The sequence below is a fragment of the Ochotona curzoniae genome, unplaced genomic scaffold (genome assembly GCF_017591425.1).
Source record: "Ochotona curzoniae isolate NIBS_2020 unplaced genomic scaffold, NIBS_Ocur_1.0 contig_2210, whole genome shotgun sequence".
Lineage (NCBI taxonomy): Eukaryota > Metazoa > Chordata > Mammalia > Lagomorpha > Ochotonidae > Ochotona > Ochotona curzoniae.
Window position 1 is genome coordinate 47,477,468 of NW_024465369.1, and position 23,293 is coordinate 47,500,760.

General features: G+C 41.8%; 1 protein-coding gene across 2 annotated transcripts in view; it reads left to right on the top strand.

Moving 5' to 3' along the window:
- CUNH2orf88 (chromosome unknown C2orf88 homolog) overlaps window positions 1–21,532 on the top strand; it is a 58,323-nt gene extending 36,791 nt beyond the window's left edge. For both annotated transcript variants that reach the window (XM_040971861.1, XM_040971862.1), the window contains exon 2: window positions 21,027–21,532. In XM_040971861.1, the coding sequence (XP_040827795.1) occupies window positions 21,183–21,470 (288 nt within the window). In that variant the 5' untranslated portion in view covers window positions 21,027–21,182 and the 3' untranslated portion in view covers window positions 21,471–21,532. The remainder of the gene's footprint in view (window positions 1–21,026) is intronic.
- Window positions 21,533–23,293: the final 1,761 nt, after the last annotated feature.

The following is a 23,293-nucleotide window of genomic DNA, read 5'->3' on the forward strand; positions in this document are numbered from 1 at the left end:
GATCCAGGCATGAGGTGCCCCATCCTGAGACCCACCCAAGAAAAGAGTCTTAATTTACAGAGAAAGTTTTGGTATCCAGCTCCACCCAGACTTACTAGTATCTGGCTTTTCATAAATTCTTTGTCGCTGGACTGAGAAATTTCCCAGCCTGGCCTGTGGGTGAGCAGTTAGAACTGTAGCTACATTTTGTGTGCCTAAGGGTGAAAACACTACTCAGTTTTTAAGGACCTCACAGCAGTGTTCTTTAGTGACCCTTGTGCCATCCAAAACCACAGTCACTATATTTCCTAGTTTTCTTGGTGAAGCAGGAAAAAAAATCAGGGAGACTGAGTCCTTTCCCGTTTGCATGTGTGTCATTGAATTCTATTGAGTTTATAGTCCAAGTCTGGGATTCTCAACATTTCCCACACACAGACCTCTGACAGTCATGGACTGCTAACAAGAAAGAATCTACCACATAGGATATATGTATTCTATATTAATTATCTGATTATAATATATAGAATATATAACAAAGAGAATAAATAATGATAAACATGCTTTTAGGAACTTTATAGTATATCTATTCTAATAAGTTGACTTTTAAATTGACAGTTTTGTTTACAATGAAGCTTGAAATATATCTGTGTGTACATATTTGCAGAGGACATTTTAGGAAGACTGCAACATGGATTTTATTGCATAGAGATTTGCACTGATTCAGGGTAGCTCCCATTTTAAGGCAGAATTTAAGATATAAAGGGCATCTTGGAGACTTGTATAAAGACTTAGAATATGACATCAAATGGGATAATAGATGTGTTGTTATTCTGGTACATGAGATACACTTTCAGGATTTGTATCCTGTTTGTGTCCAGAGCAGATTTTAGAAGTTTGAGCTTCTCTGTGATACCGTGCCTGGCATGTTCCCACGGAGCTTACTTCTGATGACAGTGTAGTCGGCATGGAAGATCACAGCTCCAAGATGAGACTGCAGTAAATACCATTGCTTTTGGAAGGCCCCTCAAAAGACCTAGAAGTTGCTAGACCCATTCCTTTGAGAGCTGTGTCAGGCATATGGTCTGACACTTCCCTACTTTGGACTCTGAGACGTCTCAGTGACATGAAGGCTAATTTGAAGCCTTTTCCACACATATGACTGTGTGATAATTACATGTGTGTTCATTGGGACATTTTATTGGAAGCATTTTATTGGAAATGTAGATTTACAGAGAAAGGAGAGACAGATTTTCCCTTCCTCTGGTTCACTTCCTAAATGGCCACAATAGCCAAAACTGAGCTGGTCCCACGTTGGGACCCAGGAGCCTTCCACATGGGTACAGGGTCCCAAGGCCTTAAGAGAACTGGGAAAAAATGGAACAGCTGGAACACAAACCAATGTCTATATGGAATGCTGGTGCCATAGGGTGCATGATTCAAGGTGCCAACCCCTACTGTTAGCTTTTATTTTTGCTGACAGTGTCTTCAACAATCACATCATCTTAAAGCAAAGACAAATTAAAGGCCCTCTCTGGGCATCTATACTACTTATAAGCAGAATAAGCTCTCCTCTTGTGCTCTCTTCCTCTCACAAAAGCACTTGTACTTTGTATCATTGGTCCTGAGCAACACTGGTCCTAAGCACATGGCAGGCACTCAATATAGTTTAAATGGTTAAGGGATGCTTTCACTGGTATTCTTTTATGTATCCTGGGATTGAATCATAAGGTATACAATTTCAAATAGTTATATTAAAGACATTATTATTAAAGACATTATATTTCTGTAATCAACCAGTTGCAGAAACAAAGCCAAAAAGTTTCCTTGTTTCATATCCAGTATTTCGTGTTGTGTCCTCCAACTGACAGCCGCAGTAACTTTCAACCTGATAGATGAATAATGTGATCTAAAAATTAGCTCAGAAAGCTAGTCATGTCTATTGTGTCAAAGATAATGATACAATCCTTTAAATAATTGACTTGTGTTAATGGTTAATATTGTTGAACCTTTATTTCCTCTTTTTGAGACCGCTGTCATCAGTGGAGACCAAAATTAAACACTGATGATTTACGCTTCAGTGGTGCACAAGCTTGTGTTGTAATTACCTTTTCAGATGTCTGGCATGCATCTGAACAACTGCCACAAGGAATGGTGGGTGCTGGAGAAGCCTTTTTCCCTTTGGCTCTGACTTAAAAGATCATGTTGCATTAGGATAAATTTCAGCAGGTTTCTTTGAAAACCAGAGCTTAAATCTTCCTATGTGTTTGCCAATCACATTCCATTAGGCTAACAGCATCTTGCCTCAGCCATGATGAGCAACTCCATTAAATGCTAGTTTCTGAAGCAGTTGAGTGGCATGATTATGTATTGCATGTGATCGAAGACAATCTGAAAGCCAGAGTTTACAACTAATCCTGCTTAGTAACTACAGCCTGGGAAGCTGTCCCTGCTGATGGCCCATAGTCTAGATCAAGAAATAGGACAATGAGAGGAGAGTAAGGAAAGATCCTAGGAAGAAGCTACCTGGTCTGTATCGGCAAAAATTAGTGTTAAGTGCTGGTGGTGGAAATTCAAGAGGAAGTTGTTCGTTCTGGGTTCTTTTTTTTTTTAAAATCTTTAAAAAATATTTATGTATTTGAAAGGCAGAATTATGGTGAGAGATGGAGAAAAAGATCTTCCATTGGTTGGTTTATTCCTCAGAGGCAATGGCCAGGGCTAGGCCAGGCTAAAGCTAGGAGCCAAGAATTCCATCCTGTGGGTGGCAGGGGCCCAAGCAGTTTGGCCATCATCTGCTTTTTCACATGTGTTAGGCACCTGGAGCAGAAGTGGAAAAACAGAGAATCAAACTGCTAACCCACTGTACTACAACACTGCAGCACGAAGGATTTTGACTATTAATATGAGCTGCAACTATAGAGAGTCCTATTAGAGCTGCTCTTGCTTTAGGAAGCGTGGGAGTGGGAGCTTCTTGCTTCTTGTCACGAGAACTGTTTGATTCCTCTGCAAGTGGAAACAGACATGTTTGTTTCATCTGTTAGGAAAGAGGAAAAAAAATTTTCAATCTCTGTGGGTAATGGTTATTGTGATTTCAAAAATCTTTTTAAAAGTTAGATGCAATAAGGTTAACTACATTGTGGTGAGCAGTTCTGTAGGTTTAAATACAAATGGATGGATTTGTTATAGCCATCAACACTTAAGGAGCATCTCCAATACAGGAAAGAAAATAGTTATAGCCATAACAAACCCTCCCCACTGCCAATCACCAATATATTGCCCCTCCCTACAGCTTTGCTTTTCCAGAATATCATACATTTTAGCTTTTACCAATCAGCATGCCTTTAAGAGCCATACTTCCAACATTTGACAATACAAATAAAGCTTGACAGACATCTGTATTAAACTAGTTATGTGGATAGACATCTCATTCCTCTAGAACTCAGATCCAGCACTGGAACTGCTAGATGATGAAAGAGGTTGTCAAAACTTTATAAGGAACTGCGGCACCATTGTTCAGAGTGGCCCTGCCATTTGCACTTCACTAACAAAGAATGAGAGTGTGAATTCCTCTGTGCATTTCCCAATATTGTTTTTTTTTTTTAAAGAATTTTTATTTGGGCCTGACACAGTAGCCTATTTGCTAAAGTCCTTGCCTTGCATGCATTGAGATCCCAAATGGGCACTGGTTAATATCCTGGCAGTTTCACTTCCCTTCCAGCTCCCTTCTTGTGGCAGGGACCCTGCACCCACATGGAAGAAGGACCCATGCACCCACCTTGAAGAAGCTCCTGGCTGCTGGCTTTGGATTGGCTCAGCTCCAGCCATTGCAGCCACTTCAGGAATGAACCAGCTGATGTAAGATCTTTCTCTCTCTCCTCCTCTCTGTACATCTGATTTTGCAATAAAAATAAATAAATCTTTAAAAAAAATCATCATCTGCCTGTATATTCCCCAAATGGCTGCAATGAAATGACTGGGGCTGAGCCAATCTGGAGCCAGGAGCTTATTCCATTTCTCCCACATGGAGGCAGGGCTGAGGACTTTAGCCATCCTCTGCTGCCCTCCCATTAGCAGGAAGCTGGATCAGAAAAGGAGCCTCCAGAGCCCAGCATGGTAGCCTAGCAGCTAAAGTCCTTGCCTTGAACGTAATGGAATCCCATATGGGTGCCGGTTCTAATCCTGGCAGCCCTGCTGCCCATCCAGCTCCCTGCTTGTGGCCTGGGAAAGCAGGTTTTAGCTCCAGCCATTGCAGCCACTTGGGGAGTGAATCAGTGGATGGAAAATCTTTCTTTCTCTCCTCCTCTCTCGTCTTTCCAAATAATAATTTTAAAAAGCCTCCAGAACTTAAACTGGTGCCCATATAGAATGTTAGTGCTGCAAGTGAAGGTTTTTTCTAACTGTTCCAATATGTATATAATGGTACTTTACTGTGATTTTAATTTGTATCTTGTACTTGATATACCATCCGTAGATAGTCTTGAGTGAAATGTCCATCTAGTTCTCTGGTTCTTTTAAAGGCTTTTTAAATTTACCTATTTTGTAGAGGAAACAAGAGTTTCTTTTGTTAACTCCATAGCTGGCTTATGGGTTACACAACGGCATCATTTTACCCAAGAGACTTTTGTGTTTTCTTTTTGTCACCCAAGTATTACTCAGCGGCACATTTTTTTCATGGTGCTGTAATTTTGTTGTTGTTGTTTTGTTGTGGCATCTGTTCTAATTCATACAGGTTGCTGACCTTATTTCATAGCTTCTCATTTATGGTAATGTGTAGTGATGGAGTACTACAGACTACCATATCCAGATGTGGAGCTACAATGCAGTATGACACAATGCAGTATGCATCCCTGCTTCTGGGTCAGAAATGGACACCCAATTACACTGTTGGAAATGTGTAGACAATGGGATGCTGCACTGTCTGAAATTGTTCCAGCAATGTTGGGACATGCTTAAATAACAGATTGATAGAATTATGACTCTTTATGAAGGACTATGCTGTTGTAGCAACATGGGGGAAATCTGTTGGGGTGGAGTTGGCGGGGGGAGGATCCCAGTCTCTACGAAATTATACTACAAAATTCAAAATAAAAATTTAACAACAACAAAAGTTTCTATCAGCTGGTTCCCTTCTCAAATGCCTGCTGAAGCAGCTCTTCCAAGGCAAAGCCAGGGAGCCTGAGTATTCGGCTCTGAGTGGTGGAGATCCGACTACTGGAGCCATCCCTCTTCGTCTTCCAGGAGGTGCCAACGGAAAGCTGGGTCAGAAGCAGAGCTGATTCTGGAACTGAGTCTCCAGAATGGGTGTGTACATCACAAGCAGGTCTTAACCACCATGCCTAATGCCCACCCATTTTATCTAATTTTGAACTGCATTATTTGTTTATATATTGTTGATTTTTAAAAGATTTATTTATTTTTATTGGAGAGTCAGATATACAGAGAGGAGGAGAGACAGAGAGGAAGATCTTCCATCTGATGATTCATTCCCTAAGTGACTGCAATGGCTGGTGCTGCACCGATCTGAAGCCAAGAGCCAGGAAACTCCTCCAGGTCTCCCACGCGGGTGCAGGGTCCCAAGGCTTTGGGCCGTCCTTGACTGCTTTCCCAGGCCACAAGCAGGGAGTTGGATAGGCAGCAGGGCTGCCGGGATTAGAATTGTTGCTCATATGAGATCCTGGCACATTGAAGGCAAGGACTTTAGCTGCCAGGCCACCACTCTGGGCCCATATATATTGTTGATATTTTAAAAGAAGCAAGATTTGAAAAAGGTGGAGGCATCCCCAGATGGCTGCAATGGCCAGTTCTGGGCCAGGTCTCCCACATGGGTAGCAGGGGCCCAAATACTAGAGCCATTCTCTGCTGCTTTTCCCAGGCCATTAACTTAATGTTGGACACAAATCCGTGCCTGTATGGGAATGTCAACATGGTGACTTTACCTGTTAGGCCACAATGCCAGCCACACTGTTGGATTTTGATATTGACACATGCTGAATTCAAATAATTTTTTGGATTGATAAATTATAAATGTCATATTTGCCAGTCCTTTTTTTCCTTTTTTTTTTCCAGAGTAAAAATGTTCAAGTTTTATTGTTTTCAATTTCTTTTGTAGTTAATGCTTGTGCATCTAAGGAACTTTGCCTAACTCAAGATCATGAATATTTTGTTTTATTTGTAGATTTATGGTGCTATTAATTTTTACATAAAATACAGTAAGCTTTCCATAGTCACAGATTCTGTAACCTTGGATTCAACCAACATATTCAGCAGAATATGGGGTCTGTACTGAACTTTGCAATCAATACTAGTAGTCATTATTTCCTGACTATGCTACAAAAGTTATTCACACTGCACTTTCAAAATACTAGGTATTTTAAGGATTTATGTGTGAAAGAGATGCATTCCCTTGGTACCCTGTCCAAATTTTGGCAGCAACCAGGGCTGGGCCCAGGCAAGGTCAAAAGCTGAGGACACAACTCCTGGTCTCCCACATGGGTCCAGGGATCCGAATACTCGGGTCATTATCTGCTGTTTATCAGAGTGCATATTAGCTAGAGTTGGGTTAACAGCAGAGTCGGGTGTTAAGTTCAGACCCTCCAGGATAGGACTTAAGTGTTTGAATCCATGGTCTGCACAAGGACAAACCAATCTATACACCCTTGACCTTTTTAAGTCTCCTTAAATTTAAGATATGTCCTTTTTATTGCACATCTTGGTAATTCGTTATTTTTAAATAATCAGGATTGCATATTTTGGTTTTCTTCAGATAGTTATGCCCTGTAATTTCCTTCTACATTGTTTCACTTTTTTAGTTTTCCAGGCAACAAATAGTTCATTTAAATATTTTTCTGCAAAAAGCATTTAAGCCATACATTTGTCTCTAAGCTTTACAAGGCGTGGTTTCCAGCTCCTGGATTCAGTGGCTAGCCCTGGCTGTGGCTGGCATTCAGAGGAGTGACAGAGGATGGAAATTTCTGTTTTTTCTGAAGCGCTTTTTTTTTTTTTAATGTGGCAGCTGTCAGGTAAAGCGATAGTTATAAACTGAAGTTGATTATAATGTTGTTCAGTATGTCTGATTTTTTTCCCCTTTGGCTGTTGCGTCAATTACCGGAAGAGAAATGTTAAAATTCCAACTATGGTTGTGGGTTTATTTCTCCTTTAGTTCTGTCAGTTTTTAGTTCTTCATTATTTTGAAGCTATCAATAGTTGCACATTTATGTTTAAAGTGTACCTCTTTTGGACAATATGCAGCTATTAAGAAAACATAGTCAAGACATAGTTTTATTTTAATAGACCAGTTTTAATTCAGAAAAATTAAGCAGTTTGCATCTATCCCTCACCATACATGTCTACAAGTACCTCTGCCACTGTCAGGACCCCGACCCAAGTAGTGCAACACAGTGAACAAACCCATGCTGACAAATCATGACAACTTAAATCCTTATGTTTGGGTTCACTCTTGGTATTGTACAGTGTGTAGTTAGCATTGTAATGGCCTGTATACAATATAGTTTTAATGGCCTGTATACAGTATAGTTTTAATGCCATGAAAATAATCTGTGCTGGGGTTGGCACCATGGCATAGCAAACTAAATTTTAATCTGTCAGGCTGGCATCCTATACACACACAGGTTTGAGTCTTGACTATTAACTTCTGATCAGCTCCCTACTATTGGCCTGGGAAAGCAATAGAAGATGGCCCAAGTGCCTGGACCCCTGTACCCACATGGGGGACCAGTATGAAGCTCCTGGCTTCAGTCTAATCCAGCTCTGGTCATTGCAGCCATTTGTAGAGTGAACCAGCAGATGAAAGATCTCTGCCTCACCTCCTTGCTCTATATCTTTTAAATCGAAATCCTTTTTTTTTTTTTAAAAAAAATCATCCATGCTGAACTTATTCACCTCTCCCTCTCCCTCCTCTGTAACCCTTAGCAACCATTGCTCTTATTTACAGTCCTAATAGTTCCACATTTTCTAGATTGTTTGAAAACATAGGGTAGCTCTTTGAGAATGGTTTAACGTTGTAATATACATTTAAGTCTCCTTGTTTTCTAGAACTTCTCTTTAATTTTAGTGCTGAGTTACTCTGTCATGTCTAGTGTTACCAGCTTTTAATCATTCAACTGAAGGGCACCTTGGTTGCTTCCAAGTTGTGGCAATTATGAAGAAAGCTGCTTTAGACCATCTGTGTGTAGGTTTTTGTGTGAATATAAATTCAGGTAAATACCAAGAAGCACAATTGCTTGGTCATATGGCAAGAGGATGTTTAGTTTTATAATAAACTACCAAACAGTATTCAAAAGGGATTCTATGATTTTTTTTTAGTCTCACTAGGAGTAAACAAAAATTGTGTTAACTCCACATACTCATTTGGTGTTTGGTGGTCTGGCTTTCTGCCACTCTGATAAGGTTTAATTGTATCTCTTATATTACAATTCTCTACTGACATACAAGGGGCCATTCAGAGTTCATAGAAAATGAGTACTTTTAAAAACCTATGTGTTTCTCAAGATTTTTGCACATTCCATTTTTTTAAGATTTTATTTATTTATTGGAAAGTCAGATATACAGAGAGAAAGGAGAGACAGAGAGGAAGACCTTCCGTCCCATGATTCACTCCCCAAGTGAGCGCAACGGCCGATGCTATGCCCATCCGAAGCCAGGATCCAGGAACTTCTTCCGAGTGTCCCACGTGGGTGCTGGGTCCCAAGGCTTTGGGCTGTCCTCGACTGCTTTCCCAGGCCACAGGCAGGGAGCGGGATGGGAAGCAGGGCTGCTGGGATTAGAACCGGCACCCATATGGGATCCTGGCACATTCAAGGTGAGGACTTTAGCCGCTAGGCCACGCTGGCGGGCCCACAAACATTCCATTTTGCATGACCTTTTGGAAGTGCTCTGAATGGTAGTGTTTTTCCATATCCTCCTTTGATTTCACTGTGTGTGCTCTTGCACATGCACACATGCATCTTTTTGAGTGAGATTCAGATCTTTTGCTCATTTTTATACCGAAGTTACACAAATTCTGGTTTAGACGAATTCCCTCTTCCAGGTAATAGTCCTGTATCATGTTGTTTTATATTTTCTACACCCCCTGGCTTTTTTTTTTTTTTTTTTTGAAAGGCAATTATGAAGAGGTTGGGAGAGCAAGAGATCTTCTAGCCACTGGCTCATTCTGGAAACAGCTATAATGGCCACCAGGTTTCTCATTGGGTCAATGGGCCCAAGCACGTAGGCCATCTTCTGCTTTCCCAGGTTCATTAGCAGAGAGATGGGTTGGGGCCACTGGGACTTTGAACGAGTATCTATAGAAGAGGCCAGCTCCACTTTCATTATCTTTTAGTAGTTGCTCTGTTCAAATGTTTGTGCACCTCCTCCCATTTTTCAGATGGCATAAAGCAGCAGACTCATGCCAAATTGACTAATGCTTGCTTTTGCAATATCTAGTAACCCATATACCTTCCTATTAGGTATTACAGATTTTAGTTCTTGAGTTTTCTTTTTTGACATTTTTTACTACTCAGATTCTGTATTTCTTCACTCATGATTTTTGTGTTTCTTCAGTTGTTACGATGATTTTCTCGATTTCCTCATATATAAATGGCTGCTTTAGCATTCTAAGTTGTTACTTACCAAATGCTTCATCATGCTGAGGTTTGTCTCTATTAACTGTCCTTTTTCTTAGTTGAGTCCTGTTTTCCTGCTTTTTGCCTGGCCAGTGAATACTTTACTACTTGTGCACACTGTGAACAGTATCTGCTATGAAGTCGGTCACAGCATAACCTTTAAACTGAGTTTTATTCTTTGTCAGATTGGCAGCGTTGCTGTGTGAACTACTTCTAGTATGCTTCATGGACTGTCCATTTCTGTAAAAGTAGTTCTATTGGAATACAGTCATGCCCATTTATTTATATAATGGCACTTAAGTCATGAAAATGGAATTTAAAAATAAGCTAATTTTATTGGCAAAAATTGAAATCCACACATCAGAGGTTTTTAAAATGTTAATGACAAATGCGTATTGTGAGAAAACTACATGGATTTCAGAATTGTTTGCATTGGAATCAGTTTGTCAATTCTACTTTTCCATGAACTTTCTACAATTATGTCCATGTGTACTACCTCTGGCTGGTTTTATGTCACTATAGCAGGGCTGTGTGACTGAGAAATAGACCAGTCTGCTATAATGAAGTCCTTAAACAGGGTGGCGACACTAAAACGACAAGGCACGCTCTTGAGGGTCTGGGAAAAGCCGGAACCGGACCCCTCACTGACAAAAGCGGCTGTGTTTAAATCCTTCTTTCCGCTGTGCCTGTCCCCATTGGCCTTAGCTTTCCTCCGCACTTCTTTAGCCCTAATTCCACCACCCTTCCTCCCGTTCTTCTTCCCGTACTTTCCCTGTCTCCTTTCCGCCACCCTTCTTCCTGCTCCCCAGTCTTTCTCATCCGTCTTCGTCTATCTGTCTTCTGTCACAGTCATTCTGTCCGTCCATCTGTCGTGGTCTAGCTTTTACTGGCTACTTTTATAGTTCTCCACCAATCACTTCTCCCCGTGGGTCCACTTGGTGCTGATAGGCCAGTAGCAGTGACATAATCTCAGCGGGGGCATTAGCCTATCCCTGTGACTTCCTCTTTATCTGCTGGCGAGACCAGCTCTGCCTCCTGGCCCTGGGCCAGCCGCCATCTTGCAATGACCCCTATCAATCCTGGAGCAGTTTCAGCACCCCGCTCCTCACAAGCAGGGTCGGCTGAGGCCCACTTACTGGTTCATGTCTTCTGTTGTGTCCTTGCCTGTTAGTGGATGTGAGGGAATGCCCAGGGAGTTCTTTTATAAGGACACAGATTCCCTGATGTTACCTCTGGAAGACTTGGCCTCCAAATATCAGTACATGGAGAATAAAGGTTTGAGAAGATGAAGTGGGTCAAGAGAGCAAAAGCATCACTATAATATGGCTCACAGACCCAAGTCATAATTTAAACAACCTTGTGGAAACTGGAATAAAGACATTTTAATGCAAATTCAAAAAATATGTGTGTGTAAGGTCTTCAAAATTTTCATGAAAATGTGTACTATTAAATTGCACAGATTTCTAAATTTTTTGGACTGAAATAAATTTAATTCCATTTCCACAAGCTTTTTGAAGTAGCCTTTTGTAAGGGATATGATACTTCAAGAAAAGTTTGCCAGCTTCTTACTCCAAAGGTGCCACGTTTCTATAGTAGTAACTGATACTTCAAATTGCCCATGAGGTCTCGGCACACTGGCTGCTCTGAATGATCAGATAATAGTGCCTTCCAGTGTCCGTATTCGGCTCCAGTCTGCAAGGTCATGCAGACCCTTTTCCAGCAGCAGATGCACATCTCTGTCCTCACACAAATACCTTAGATGAATCCCCATGCAAATTTCTGATTCTTTCCCCACGGCTCTTTTTGTAAATTCTGTCTCATAAATTATAGTTGTTTCAGTAACCCAAGCATCTTTCCCAACTGGGCAGAAATGCCATTAGCCTTAGGCTCAGGCCCTATAACAATGTTGGAAGATCAAGTGTGGGATGTACCATTTTGTGTGTCCCTTCTCTGAGAATCCTGGGGTTCTGTCTACTGTTGTTCAATATTTACAAATGCTGCACACAAAAGATTTTGTCCACAGTTAAAACTGCTTTTGGTGAGAAGGCAAATAACACACCAAACAGCCATAAGAAAAAATTGCTTTTATAAAAACAAAGCTGCTTTAGAAATCACTGAATATTCTTATAATTCTATTCATGGCTTCTCATATATCTGACATTGAATTCTCTGAAATTTCTCAGGTTAACCATGTCTAGTTCCTTTAATCATTATTCCTAATTTAAAAACCAGATGCTGTGGCAGCTCATTATATGTGGACAAACACAAGCACAACAGTGACCAAGGTTTCAGTTTTGTTAACAAGACACTAGCATGTACATTACTTACTGTTTTGAAATCTCTCTCTGCAATCGGGACTGTAAAGTGGGGCACACAGGAGTAAAGGCAAGTCAAGGTGGAAGGCGAGATTTACTTTCTACTCTATCACACAGCAGCAGCTATAATACTCCAAGAAAACTTAGATAAAAATGAAATGTCTAAATTTCACAAATTATCTTTTCCAAATTTTTTAAGATTTATTTTAAAGATGTATTAATTTTTATTGCAAAGTCAGAAATACAGAGAGGAGGAGAGACAGAGAAGATGATCTTCCATCCAATGATTCACTCCCCAAGTGGCCACAATGGTCAGAGCTGAGCCAATCCAAAGCCAGGAGCCCAGAGCTTCTTCCAGGTCTCCCATGGAATTTAAGGGTCCCAGGGCTTTGGGCCATCCTCGACTTCTTTCCCAGGCCACAAGCAGGGAGCTGGATGGGAAGTAGGGCTGCTGGAATTAGAACCGGCACCCATATGGGATCCTGGTGTGTTCAAGGCAAGGACTTTAGGCACTAGGCCACAGCACCGGGCCCACCTTTTCCAAATTCCCCGCCCCCCACTCTGGGTTTTTTTTTTTTTTTTTTTTGCATACAGTGAGTAGATTACACAGATTTCAGGATACAGATTTAGAAATATAAAGCTTCCCTCCTCCTCCTCTTTCCCCTCCTCTCTCCTGATCTCCCTACTTATTTCCCACCATAGTATTACAATGGTGTATTTTCCATTTACTTCATAATCACAAGCTTAATAATCCAATTGGCCAAGACATAATAAGTAGAGTAAAAAGAAAACACAATGGAAATGCTATTGTTCAGGAATATAGACACAGGCTGTGAACAGTAATTAACAGTAATTAAATCCCAGGATGTTAATCTCACTTATAGAGACTACATTTTTTGGTACTCTTTATATAATTTGTTACAGATTAGAGAAAGCTTACATTTGACTTTTGGAATGAACTTATTTCACCCAGCATTATCCACATCTGAATCCATTTAGCTGCATAAAAGATAAGATTCCATAATGGCTATTGTGAACTGAACTGCTATAAACATAAGGGTAGAAATAACTCCCTCATATGCTGATTTCAATTCCTTTGGGTCAATTTCAAGGAAGTGGGATGACTGGGTTATATGCTAGATGTATTTTCAGATTTCTGAGAACTCTTCATACTGTATTTAATAACGATATACTAGTTTACATTTCAATCAACTGTGATTAGGGTACCCTTTCCCCTACATCCTTTCTAGCACTTATGTCTTCTGATTTCTGTATGGGTAAGATGTGGAATCTCACTGTAGTTTTTATTTGCATTTCCTTGATAGCTGGAGAACCTGAACCTTTTCTCATGTTTATTAGCCATTTAATTTTTTCCTTTGAACAATGCCTGTTCAGGACCCATTTCATAACTGGATTGTTTTTCTGTTGAGTTTCTTTGTAACTTCTGGATATTAATCATCACTCTGCTTTGTAGTTCACAAATACTCTTCCGTTCTGTTATCTCCATTGTCAATCTATTGGCAATTTCCTTCGCAGTACAGAACCTGCTTAGCTTGACATAATCCTATTTGTTTATCTTTGCATTAATTGGCAGTATTTCTGGAGTCTTTTTCAAAAAGTCTTTGCCTACGCCTCTCTTGGAAAGGGTTGCCAATACATCCTTTTAATAATTTGATGGTATCAGATCATGGATTTAGGTCCTTGATCTGTTCAGTTGATTTTTGTAGAAGGTGTAAGGTGCATACATAGATCCAACTTTCCCAGAATTATTTGTTGAAAAGACTCGATTGATTCTCACACAATTGATCTTGGCTCACTTGTAAAAAATAAGATGTTTATAGATATGTGGACTATTTTCTTTTTCATTTGTTATGTTCCATTGATCTTCATATCTGTCTTTGCATCAGCACAGTTTGTTTTGGTTACAACTGCCCTGTAGCACACACTAAAGTCTGGTGCTATGATATATCCACCTTTTTGTTGTTTATGCTCTAACTATTTTGAGATCTCTGAAGTTTCCACATGAATTTGGGCTTTTTTCCCCCAAAATCTGAAAAGAATGCTGTATGTATTTTTATTGGGATTGCATTGAATCTGTAAATTATTTTCAGTAACATGGGCGTTTTGGTGTTAACTTTACAAATTCATGAACATGCAGACTTTTCCATGTTTTGGTGTCCTCTTTAATACTTTTAATCTGCACTGCAGAAATCCCTCATGTCCTTGGTTAAATTTATCCCAAGGTATGTAAGGTTTTACTGTAGCAATTGTGAATGGGACAGCTCTTAAAAGCTCTTTTCTCTGGCACAGTGTATACAAAAGCCATTGGTTTGTGTCTGTGTGTGTTGCTTTTATATCTTGCAACAGAATCTCTTGGTTCTCTGATACAGAAGCATATCCTCTGCAAACAGGGATAGCTTCACTTCCTCCTCTCCAATTTGTAGCCCTTAAATGGTTCTTGTCTAATAGCTCTGGCTAAGACTTCCAGGACAATATTGAATACCAGTGGTAAGAGTGGACATCTTTGGTTCTAATTTTTCCTTATTCAGTGTTGCTGACTACAGATTTTTCATATTTTCTGGATTGTGTTGAGGAAGATTATATTAAATGCTTTCTCTATTCAGATAATTGTTTTTTATTCTTAAGCTCGTTAATGTGGCGAGTCACATTTATTGACTGGCATATAGTGAACCATTCCTGTATATTTGGAATAAATCCCACTTGCTCTGAGTAAATGACCTTTCCAATTAACTTTTGGGATAATTAACTAGTATTTTGTTGAGGATTTGTGCATCCACACTCATCATGTATGTTGGTCTATAGTTCTTGGATTTTTCTGGTTTTGTAATTAAGGTTCTGTTGGCCTCACAAAAGGAACTTGGAGGATCCCCCCCCCTTCAGTTGTTTTGGTGAAGAATTTTAATTAGTTCTTTATGAAAGGTTTAGAATTCATCAGTGAAGCCATACTGTCTGTCCTCGACTTTTTGTTGTTGGAACAGTCTTTATTACTCTGTTCTAGTTATTGGTGTATCTAGGTTTTTTGATGTCCTCATGACTTGTTTTAGGTAGATTGTTATGTATCCAGAAATTACTCATTTCTTCTAGAATTTCCAGTTAGTTGGAATATAGTTGACTGTTGTAACTCTTTATAACTGTGGTGTCGCTATTACATTTTCCTTTTTAAAGATTTACTTTTTATTGGAAAGGCAGAGTTTATAGAGTAAGGGAGAGGTAGAGATCTACATAATATCCACTAGTTCACTCTCCAAATGGTTGTAATGCCCAGAGTTGAATTGATCCGAAAGGCTGGGAGCCAGGACCCTCTTCGGGTCTCCCACATGTGTGTAGAGTCCCAAGGACTTGGGCCATTCCCTATGCTTTCCCAGGCCATAAGCAGAGAGCTGGATTGAAAATGGAACAGTAGGAACATGAGCCACTGCCCATATGTGATGGTACCACAGGACAGAGGAATAGCTTGCTGCACCCCTACACCAGCTTGCTTCCCTTTTTATCATTGATTTGGGTCTTTTTTTCCTGGTTATCCTAATGATGTACTGTTTGGTTTTTTTCCTAAAAACCCAGCTATTCAACTCACTGATCATATATTTTTTGTTTCAATTTTAATTATTCTAGTTTGGGGTTTTATTTGTTCTTCTAGGCCCTTGATATGCACTGGATAGATCACCTATTTGATGCTGTCCTGATTTCTGGAACAGACACTAACTGCTATGAACTTCCTTCTTAATATTGTTTTCACTCAGTTCCATAAGTTGTGAAATGTGCTGCCATCTTCAATTATTTCTAGGAATTTAATTTTCCTTTCTTCTGTGACCCACTGTTTGTTCAGTCTCCACATCTGCATGTTTTCTGGAGTTTTACTGGTAGTTTCCAGCTTCGTTTGCTGGGGCTTTGAAAAGAGATAGTAAATTCAAAAAAAAAAAAAAAAGCTGAAATCATTCCCTAAGTCTTGCTTTTTGGCCTAGCATGTGGTCTATCCTAGAGAGGGTTCCATTAACTAATGTAAAGAATATATTCTGCTACTACAGAATGAAATGTTGTATGCGAAGTAATCATGTCCATTTGAACCTTGGTATAGATTAGCCGTTTGAGTTTCTGCCTAGTAATCGATATGATAGTAAAGTGTTAAAATCCCACATTGTATCAAGAGTGTCTCCCTATAGATCCATTACCCAGCCCGGTGCCCTGGCATTGGGTACATATACATTTATTATGGTAGTTTTTTAAAAAAGATTTATGTATTGGAAACTCAAACATACAGAGAGGAGGAGAGACAGAGAGGAAGATCTTCCATCCGATGATTCACTCCCCAAGGGACCACTACGACCAATGCTATGCCGATCCAAAGCCAGGACCAAGGAACTTCTTTCGGGTCTCCCACGCAGGTGCAGGGTCCCCAAGGCTTTGGGTCATCCTCCACTGCTTTCCCAGGCCACAAGCAGGGAGCTGGATGGGAAGTGAAGCTGTCAGGATTAGAACCGGCGTCCATATGGGATCCCGGGGCGTTCAAGGCGAGGACTAAATTTAGCCACTAGGCCACACCACTGGGCCCAATGGTAGTTTCTTAAATTGACCCTTTAAACATTTTATAATGCTCTCTTCACCTTTTTATAGTTTGTGTTAAAATTTTGTCTAACATTGGAATGATTATGTCAGCTCACTTTTCCAAAATCTTAGCATGGAATACCTTTTTCAATCTGTTAACTTTCAGTTTGTGTGTATCTTTGTTGAAGTTTGTTTTAGGCAGCAATAGATAGGTCTTTTAATCCAGTGAGCAGTCTTTTAATTGGAGAGTTTAAACAATTTGTGTTCATGGTTATTACTGAAAGACAACTAAATTGAAGTATTTTTGAGTTCTTTTTGGGGAAGTCATACTACCTTTCTTTGTTCATGCTGCTGATGCCTCTGCTTATTCTTAGGTATTTCAATAAGGACTTGAGTTTTCTCATCTGATGTTTTTCTTTGAACTGTGCCTCTGTGGCTTAATGGAACCACTGTTCCTTTATTGGATATCCAGGTTTTGTGCTGAGTGTGGGCAGCTTGCTCTAGTCAGGGGGAATGGTGGGTTTCCTCCTTTGTCTAATATTGTATGCTACTCTGGCTACCACAGCCTATCATACCTGCCCACAATGCGCAGCCATGCCATCTCTGCTGCCACATGTTGTCTCCAAATCTTCTGTAGTGTTTGACCATTGGGTTCTCTAAGTCTCCTCTGGGAGTACAACTGGGCCACCTCTTGCTAAACTTACCCAGACAAAATGTCTTTACCCTATACAGCCATCTTGGAAACCCCCTTTTAGAATTGTCTGTGTTAACATGAGTAGTTTTAGAAATAAGTCAACTGAGCTTTTTTATGAATTTTTAGAGCCGTCTCTGGTGTCCCCAATCAGGTATAAACAGGGATTATTACCCTCATGAAAAGGGATTTTGCCTGCAGTCTTATGGCTAGTTCCTCAGACAATGAGGTGGTTTTTGTATTTTAAGTCCTATCCTAAGAGAAGCTTACTCAGCAACAACACCCACTTGGGAAGCTTAGAAGACACATCACAAGCATTGTACTTACTACTCAGATATCAAACACGGGCAGCAATTGGATATTTATATGAAAAACAGGTTAAAATGAAGGTTTTTCTTCCTAATTTCACAGGGCATTAGTTAAAAGGAGTTAGAAAGCTAGAGAAGAATGTTAGAAAGGAAAACCAGATGGCTCAGGTCTGACCAACCTGTGTGTTCCTTAGTTTCTAACTAATATAAACTCTATCTTTCTGCCAGTCCAAGCTGTAAATGTCTGGTTAGGGGACAAAGTGGGACTCTGAATAGCAATCTTAATATGCATAGGTTTCTGAGGTTTTTGGTAGGAGAAAGTTTACCTTGCAGATTTTACAGAGGAGGGAGAGTGTGAGCTTCCATCCACTGACTTATTACTCCCCAATTAGTCACGCTGAGCCAATCCAAAGCTAAGAGCCAGGAGCTTCCTTTGGGTCTCCCATGTGGGTGAGAGGCCCAAGGACCTGGGCCACCTTCCACTGCCTTCCCAGGCCACAAGCAGGGAGCTGTATCAGAAGTGGAGCAGTGGTGGGTCTCAGGACGGGGCGTCTCATGCCTGGATTCCGGACGGCCGCCATGGGCACATGGTGAGCCGTGTCCGGGCCTGCTGGGTTCCAGAGGCTGCTTCCTTTGGGGTGAGTAGACCGAGGGGGGAGGCCTCTGGGACCGGGCAGGTCCGGCACCCAGCCACCGCCCTCATTGGGCGGTGAAGGGGATTTGGGAGGGGCGCGACCTTAGGCCTGGGAATTTAAACCTCCAGCTGCCTCCCGGCAGCTGGTGGGTCTCAGGACGGGGCGTCTCATGCCTGGATTCCGGACGGCCGCCATGGGCACATGGTGAGCCGTGTCCGGGCGGCCAGTGCGCCATTGGCGCCAGGCTCCGCCTACTGGCCGCCCGGCTGGGAGCTCTGGGGATTTTGTTCTTTCAGTCGCTGCTTAATTAGCTCCAGGTTGAACTCATTGTGATTCTCGGACCTGAAACAGGCAGTAACTCTTTCTTTGTAAAAGTTGTAATTACTAATAATGCTGGGCACCAAATACCAGTCCATGCAGAAGCCTGGGCTTGGGGCTTGTCCTGCAAAAGTAGCTCCAACGGCTGGCTAATGTGTCAACTGGTGGGGAACAGAGTAGATCTGGTACGAAGGAGCAAACCTTAGCCCACAAGCAAAACTAGAAACCAGGAGGGAGCAAAGGTCATGCCAAGCTAGGCTCTTGTACCTACTGGTCTGCAGGAGCCAGGGACACAAAGCCACAGTGTCTAAGGCAGAGGTCGGGACAGGTGAGGAGCTGTGCTAAGCTGAGTCAGAGCAACCACTGGCATGCGAGTGATCTATCGCTGGGAACAGACCCGGTTGGGGAGCAAAGGGGACAACCCTAGCTGGGCTGAGGTTCCCACAAAGAGGCGCGTGGCCTGGAAGGGGGGCTGCGTTCTGATCTGGATACAGTTGTAGTCTCCCTTGGCACAAGTGTGGACTGGGATTGGATGCACCGAACCGGGCTGGACCCCGACTCCCCCTGGTGTTCTGGAGGACCAGGGCAGATGTGTGATAGACTAGGCAAGGTCTCAAACCCCTACTGAGCCATGTGTGAGCCATACGTAGGTATGGACAAGCCATGGCTGGGCTGGAACATCCAACAGCAAGAACCAGATTGGGTGGAAGGCCAGTCAGGAAAAGCCACAGTTCCTGCTATGACAGGAGGTGGACTGAGTAGGATTGGCTCATGGACCCACTGGTAAGCGTGTAACCTGGCATTGGGAGAGGTTCTGATGGAGGAGCCTGGGCAACTCCTCTGGCAGGACACAGACCCGGCAGGTCAGCGCAAGAAACATGATAGGAAACAGCCCAGAACAGGCCATGGAAAGCTACCCACTGGCATACACTTGGCAGACGTAGGGGCAAGACCAGGCTGAATCTGTCCACGTCATCCACTGGCAAATCCAGGCACCAGTGTGGGTCGACCTAGGTTCGGTTGCAACAAAGACTAGTGCACAATATGGAATGCCGAGGTGAGGTTGCCTGTACCGGAGGGGACCGCAGCGCCCAACCAGCCTGAGAACAAGAAAGGAAGTAGGCAGAGCCAGCAGGGGAATAAGGGAGGGTTCCTTTGCTGGACAGCTACTCCCGCAGGAGAGCATAGGCTGGGATGGAGGCAGACCAGACTAGGCAGAGCTACCACACCTGTGCGCCTCATGTGGACTAGATCAGGGAAAAGCCAGGCTGGGCAGATTATCCCTACTGGTGCAAACAGAATTAAAGTGGGCGAGGGTTGTTTTGGGCAGCTGGAATCTGGGAGTGGGAGAGGCCTGGGAGGGTAATAGTGGGCTCATCCCTCTTGGGTTACCACTTCCACGGGAGGACATAAAACTAAACAGTGGCTGGGGTGGAATGGGGTGTGGGGCAGACTGGATTACTGCTACACTTACTGGCAAACCAGGGTAGGGGCGGTCCTGGTGGGGGTTATTGTGGGTCGCTCCAACTAGGCTGCAGCTCCCACTGGTTTAGGTGAGGGCCAAATATGTGCGGGGCAGAACCAGGCTGGACTGCAACACCCATTGGTTCCAGTGGAAGTCGGGAGTGAAAACAGAACCAACCCAGCAATTACAACCACCAGCTGATTGGAGCGATGGACGGTGCCTGGCCCTGTACTTGTTAGCACATACAAGAAGTTTCTTTGGAGATCTTCCTAATCTAAATGCTGGACTCAGAACCCTAACGAAGAAAAGAGAGAAGACAGAACAGGTCAACCAACCATCTCAGCTATGATGGACTATGTCAATCAGTGGATTTTTCAAAGACCTCATAGTGCTTGGAGTGGCGAGATTGACAGCGATTCATAACTGTTGCAACATCAAAACCACTCGAGCAAGAACCTCAGAGCATGCCCTACACCCGGGACTTGGGGAGGGTGGGAAATTGGGTTGGCCTTCTCCCTTAATACCCCCCTTTTAAACATGAAGGTAACAATATGGAAAACATACTAGTATTATCCACTTTCCTGTAGCCCTTGAACCTTCTTACTCTAACTAAGTATGTAAAGAATATAAAAATAAATTATATTAAAAAAAAAAAAAAAAGAAGTGGAGCAGCTGGGCCTTGAACCAGCACCCACATTGGATGTAGGTGCCATCGCTAAGCCTCTAAGGTTTGAAGATGCTTGTTTCCCTTGACACTATCAGGGTTTGGCATACATTTCTGTCAAGGGCCAGTTAGAGATCCTGTAGCTGAAAAGCCTGAAACAAGGCTTCTGTTCTACTGAAGTAGTACAAAAGAAGCCTTGTAAACAAAGGCACATAGCTGTGTTCCAGTAATCTCCTCTGGACAAGAAAACAGGCAGCTGGAATTTGGTCCAACAGCTGTAGTTTGCCGACTGTTTGTTACAGATAACACAAGTTTAAAACTTACAGCTTCATAAAACTTAAGACCTTGAAAAAATGAAATTGTTATACAAGTATCCATTTTTTTATCCTCAGTGAGATGAAGCTGCTTATTACCTCATTTTCCCCACATAACGTATGTGCCATCAAGTCATGCAATCTCTTCTCTTGGCAGATAAGCACTCCACGTGGCTGGTGGCAAGGACAAGCACTGCTGACCGCGGAGGGCCTGGAGAGGGACAACATCACAGGGACAGATCCTTGTCGTTTCCCAAAGATGCTGTGGAAGTAGTATTTTTCTCTTGGTTTCTTTCAAACTTCCTTGCCTACCATGGGCTGCATAAAATCCAAACAGACTTTCCCATTTCCTGCCACACTGGAGCTTGAGAAGCAGCATGAGAGTGAAGAAAACTTTATGCCAGAAGAGGGATTACCACCGGGGATGCCTCCGCCCATGACAGTCAAAGAGGAAGTGAAGGAACCCCCAGGGACCAACGTTGTGATCTTGGAATATGCACATCGCCTGTCCCAGGAGATCTTGCATGATGCCTTGCAGCAGTGGGCCAAAAATAACATCAAGTACTATGACATCCCTTACATTGAGAGCGAGTGCCCTTGACCCTGCAGGATGTCGACACTGCTGAGCTGCGGATACAGTCGGTGCTAGCTTAGATACATGAAGCATAAGTAAAAAGTGGTGTAAGTACAAATAATTCCACCTGGATGCATAAATACATCCAATAATGTCACCAGTGCAGGAATTGTTACATCAAACATGTTACACAGTTCTGTTAATAGCAATGTTCATCTGCCTGATCTTGGAGTTTCATCATTTTAAGGGGCTCAGTGGTTATTTGTATGTCTTACTACTTTTTTCCTGAGGCAGTAATGGTTTCACCAAAGAAAATGCTAAAGACTAGAAAAGGAGCCCATATTCCAAATGGTTGTTTTTTAAAGGTACTTCACTTTAAAATAACTTTCTGCTCATTTATACCAAAACAAAGTTAAAAGCTCAGCTCTGAAAAGGGTTTTTCTCAACTATGCCTTGGCCTGGGAATGCCATGTCAACAGCGATGCCTGTTAAAACCGTTTGTGTCAAGGGCCCTCACTGACATAAACAACTTGGCATTAGGAAGTAAGCCGTGTAGAAGAGGTCCACCTTAAACACTGTCCTTAAGATGCTTATTTTTGTAGATAAAAAGCTCAGCTACCACCTTGAACCTCAGGGCCCTAATGAATTAGTTGTTATTGGATGTCTTGGACTTTGCCGATAAAGCTATCTCAAAGATTCAATTTACAGAAGCCATGACATTGTTTATTGCATCAATTGTGCAGCCCAGGGATATACGTTACCCAACTGTTTCATAGAAACTGCAATCTAGTAAACCTTTAAGATAAGTGTAATCTGCAAGGCAGACAATGGCACTTGGTGTACTGCTGATTCTGTATTCAGTCCTACTGTGTCGAGAAATGTTCATATGAGTGCTTGCTCTCAATGTTAGTGTTGTGGGGCCAAATATGAAGAATTGTCACAAGAGAACAATCCTCCAAGAGTATCTGTGTGTGTAAAGACAACATGTGCCAGTGGGACATTTTCAGTTATTTATTTGCAGTATTTTACTAAATTAGGCTATCTTTTTAGGAAGCAATTCTTTTTCATTTCAGTCATGGGATGCACAGCACATACACATTTTTCTGAAGTACTGCACACTAATACAAATCAGTGCTAACAAGATTTGGGAGAGGAGGAAAATCAAGAAAATTGGGAGGCAGTCTCTAAAATCTTAAGATTTCCTACAGATTACTTGGAAAAGAAATTTTTAATAAGCCCATATATGTAATATATTTGAAGAGTTGATTGCCACAGAAATCTAGAGGCAGGAAAATGCCTATGGGCTCTATAATGCGGTAAGCAGGCAAACAAGTCACCTTGTTTTAATACCTTTGAAGCCTCAAATCAAATAGAGAATTCTTCAAATGGCAGGAGGGAAGTATTGCAAACAAGTGCACCTTCTGTAAGTTGATTTAACATCTGTCCTAAGATTTATACCAGGTCAAGAGCCACTCCTGTTAATGTAAGGATTTGAGGGCATACGGCTAAAGCAGAATGTTTCTCTTGGGTATTTTTAGTTTATGAAGAAAAGCTGAGCTTTACATATTTATACTGATGGCTCAGCAAAGGTTTAAATGTGGTTCTCATTTTTAATCTGAAAACAATTTGCTGAAAGATAAGCAAATATGTAAAAGACTTTGAGAACACAAGTCATTATAAAGCAGTGAGTAACACTAAAACTTTCAATATACACAGGGACAAGAACCAGTGGGTTTTGTTTAGGTTTCTTTGCCCTGAGCCATGATTTCCCAGGAGATTAACAGGGAGCACTGTGCTTCACATCTCTGTAGAAGTTTTTCCTAATACGCTCTCTGCAAATACAGCAGTAG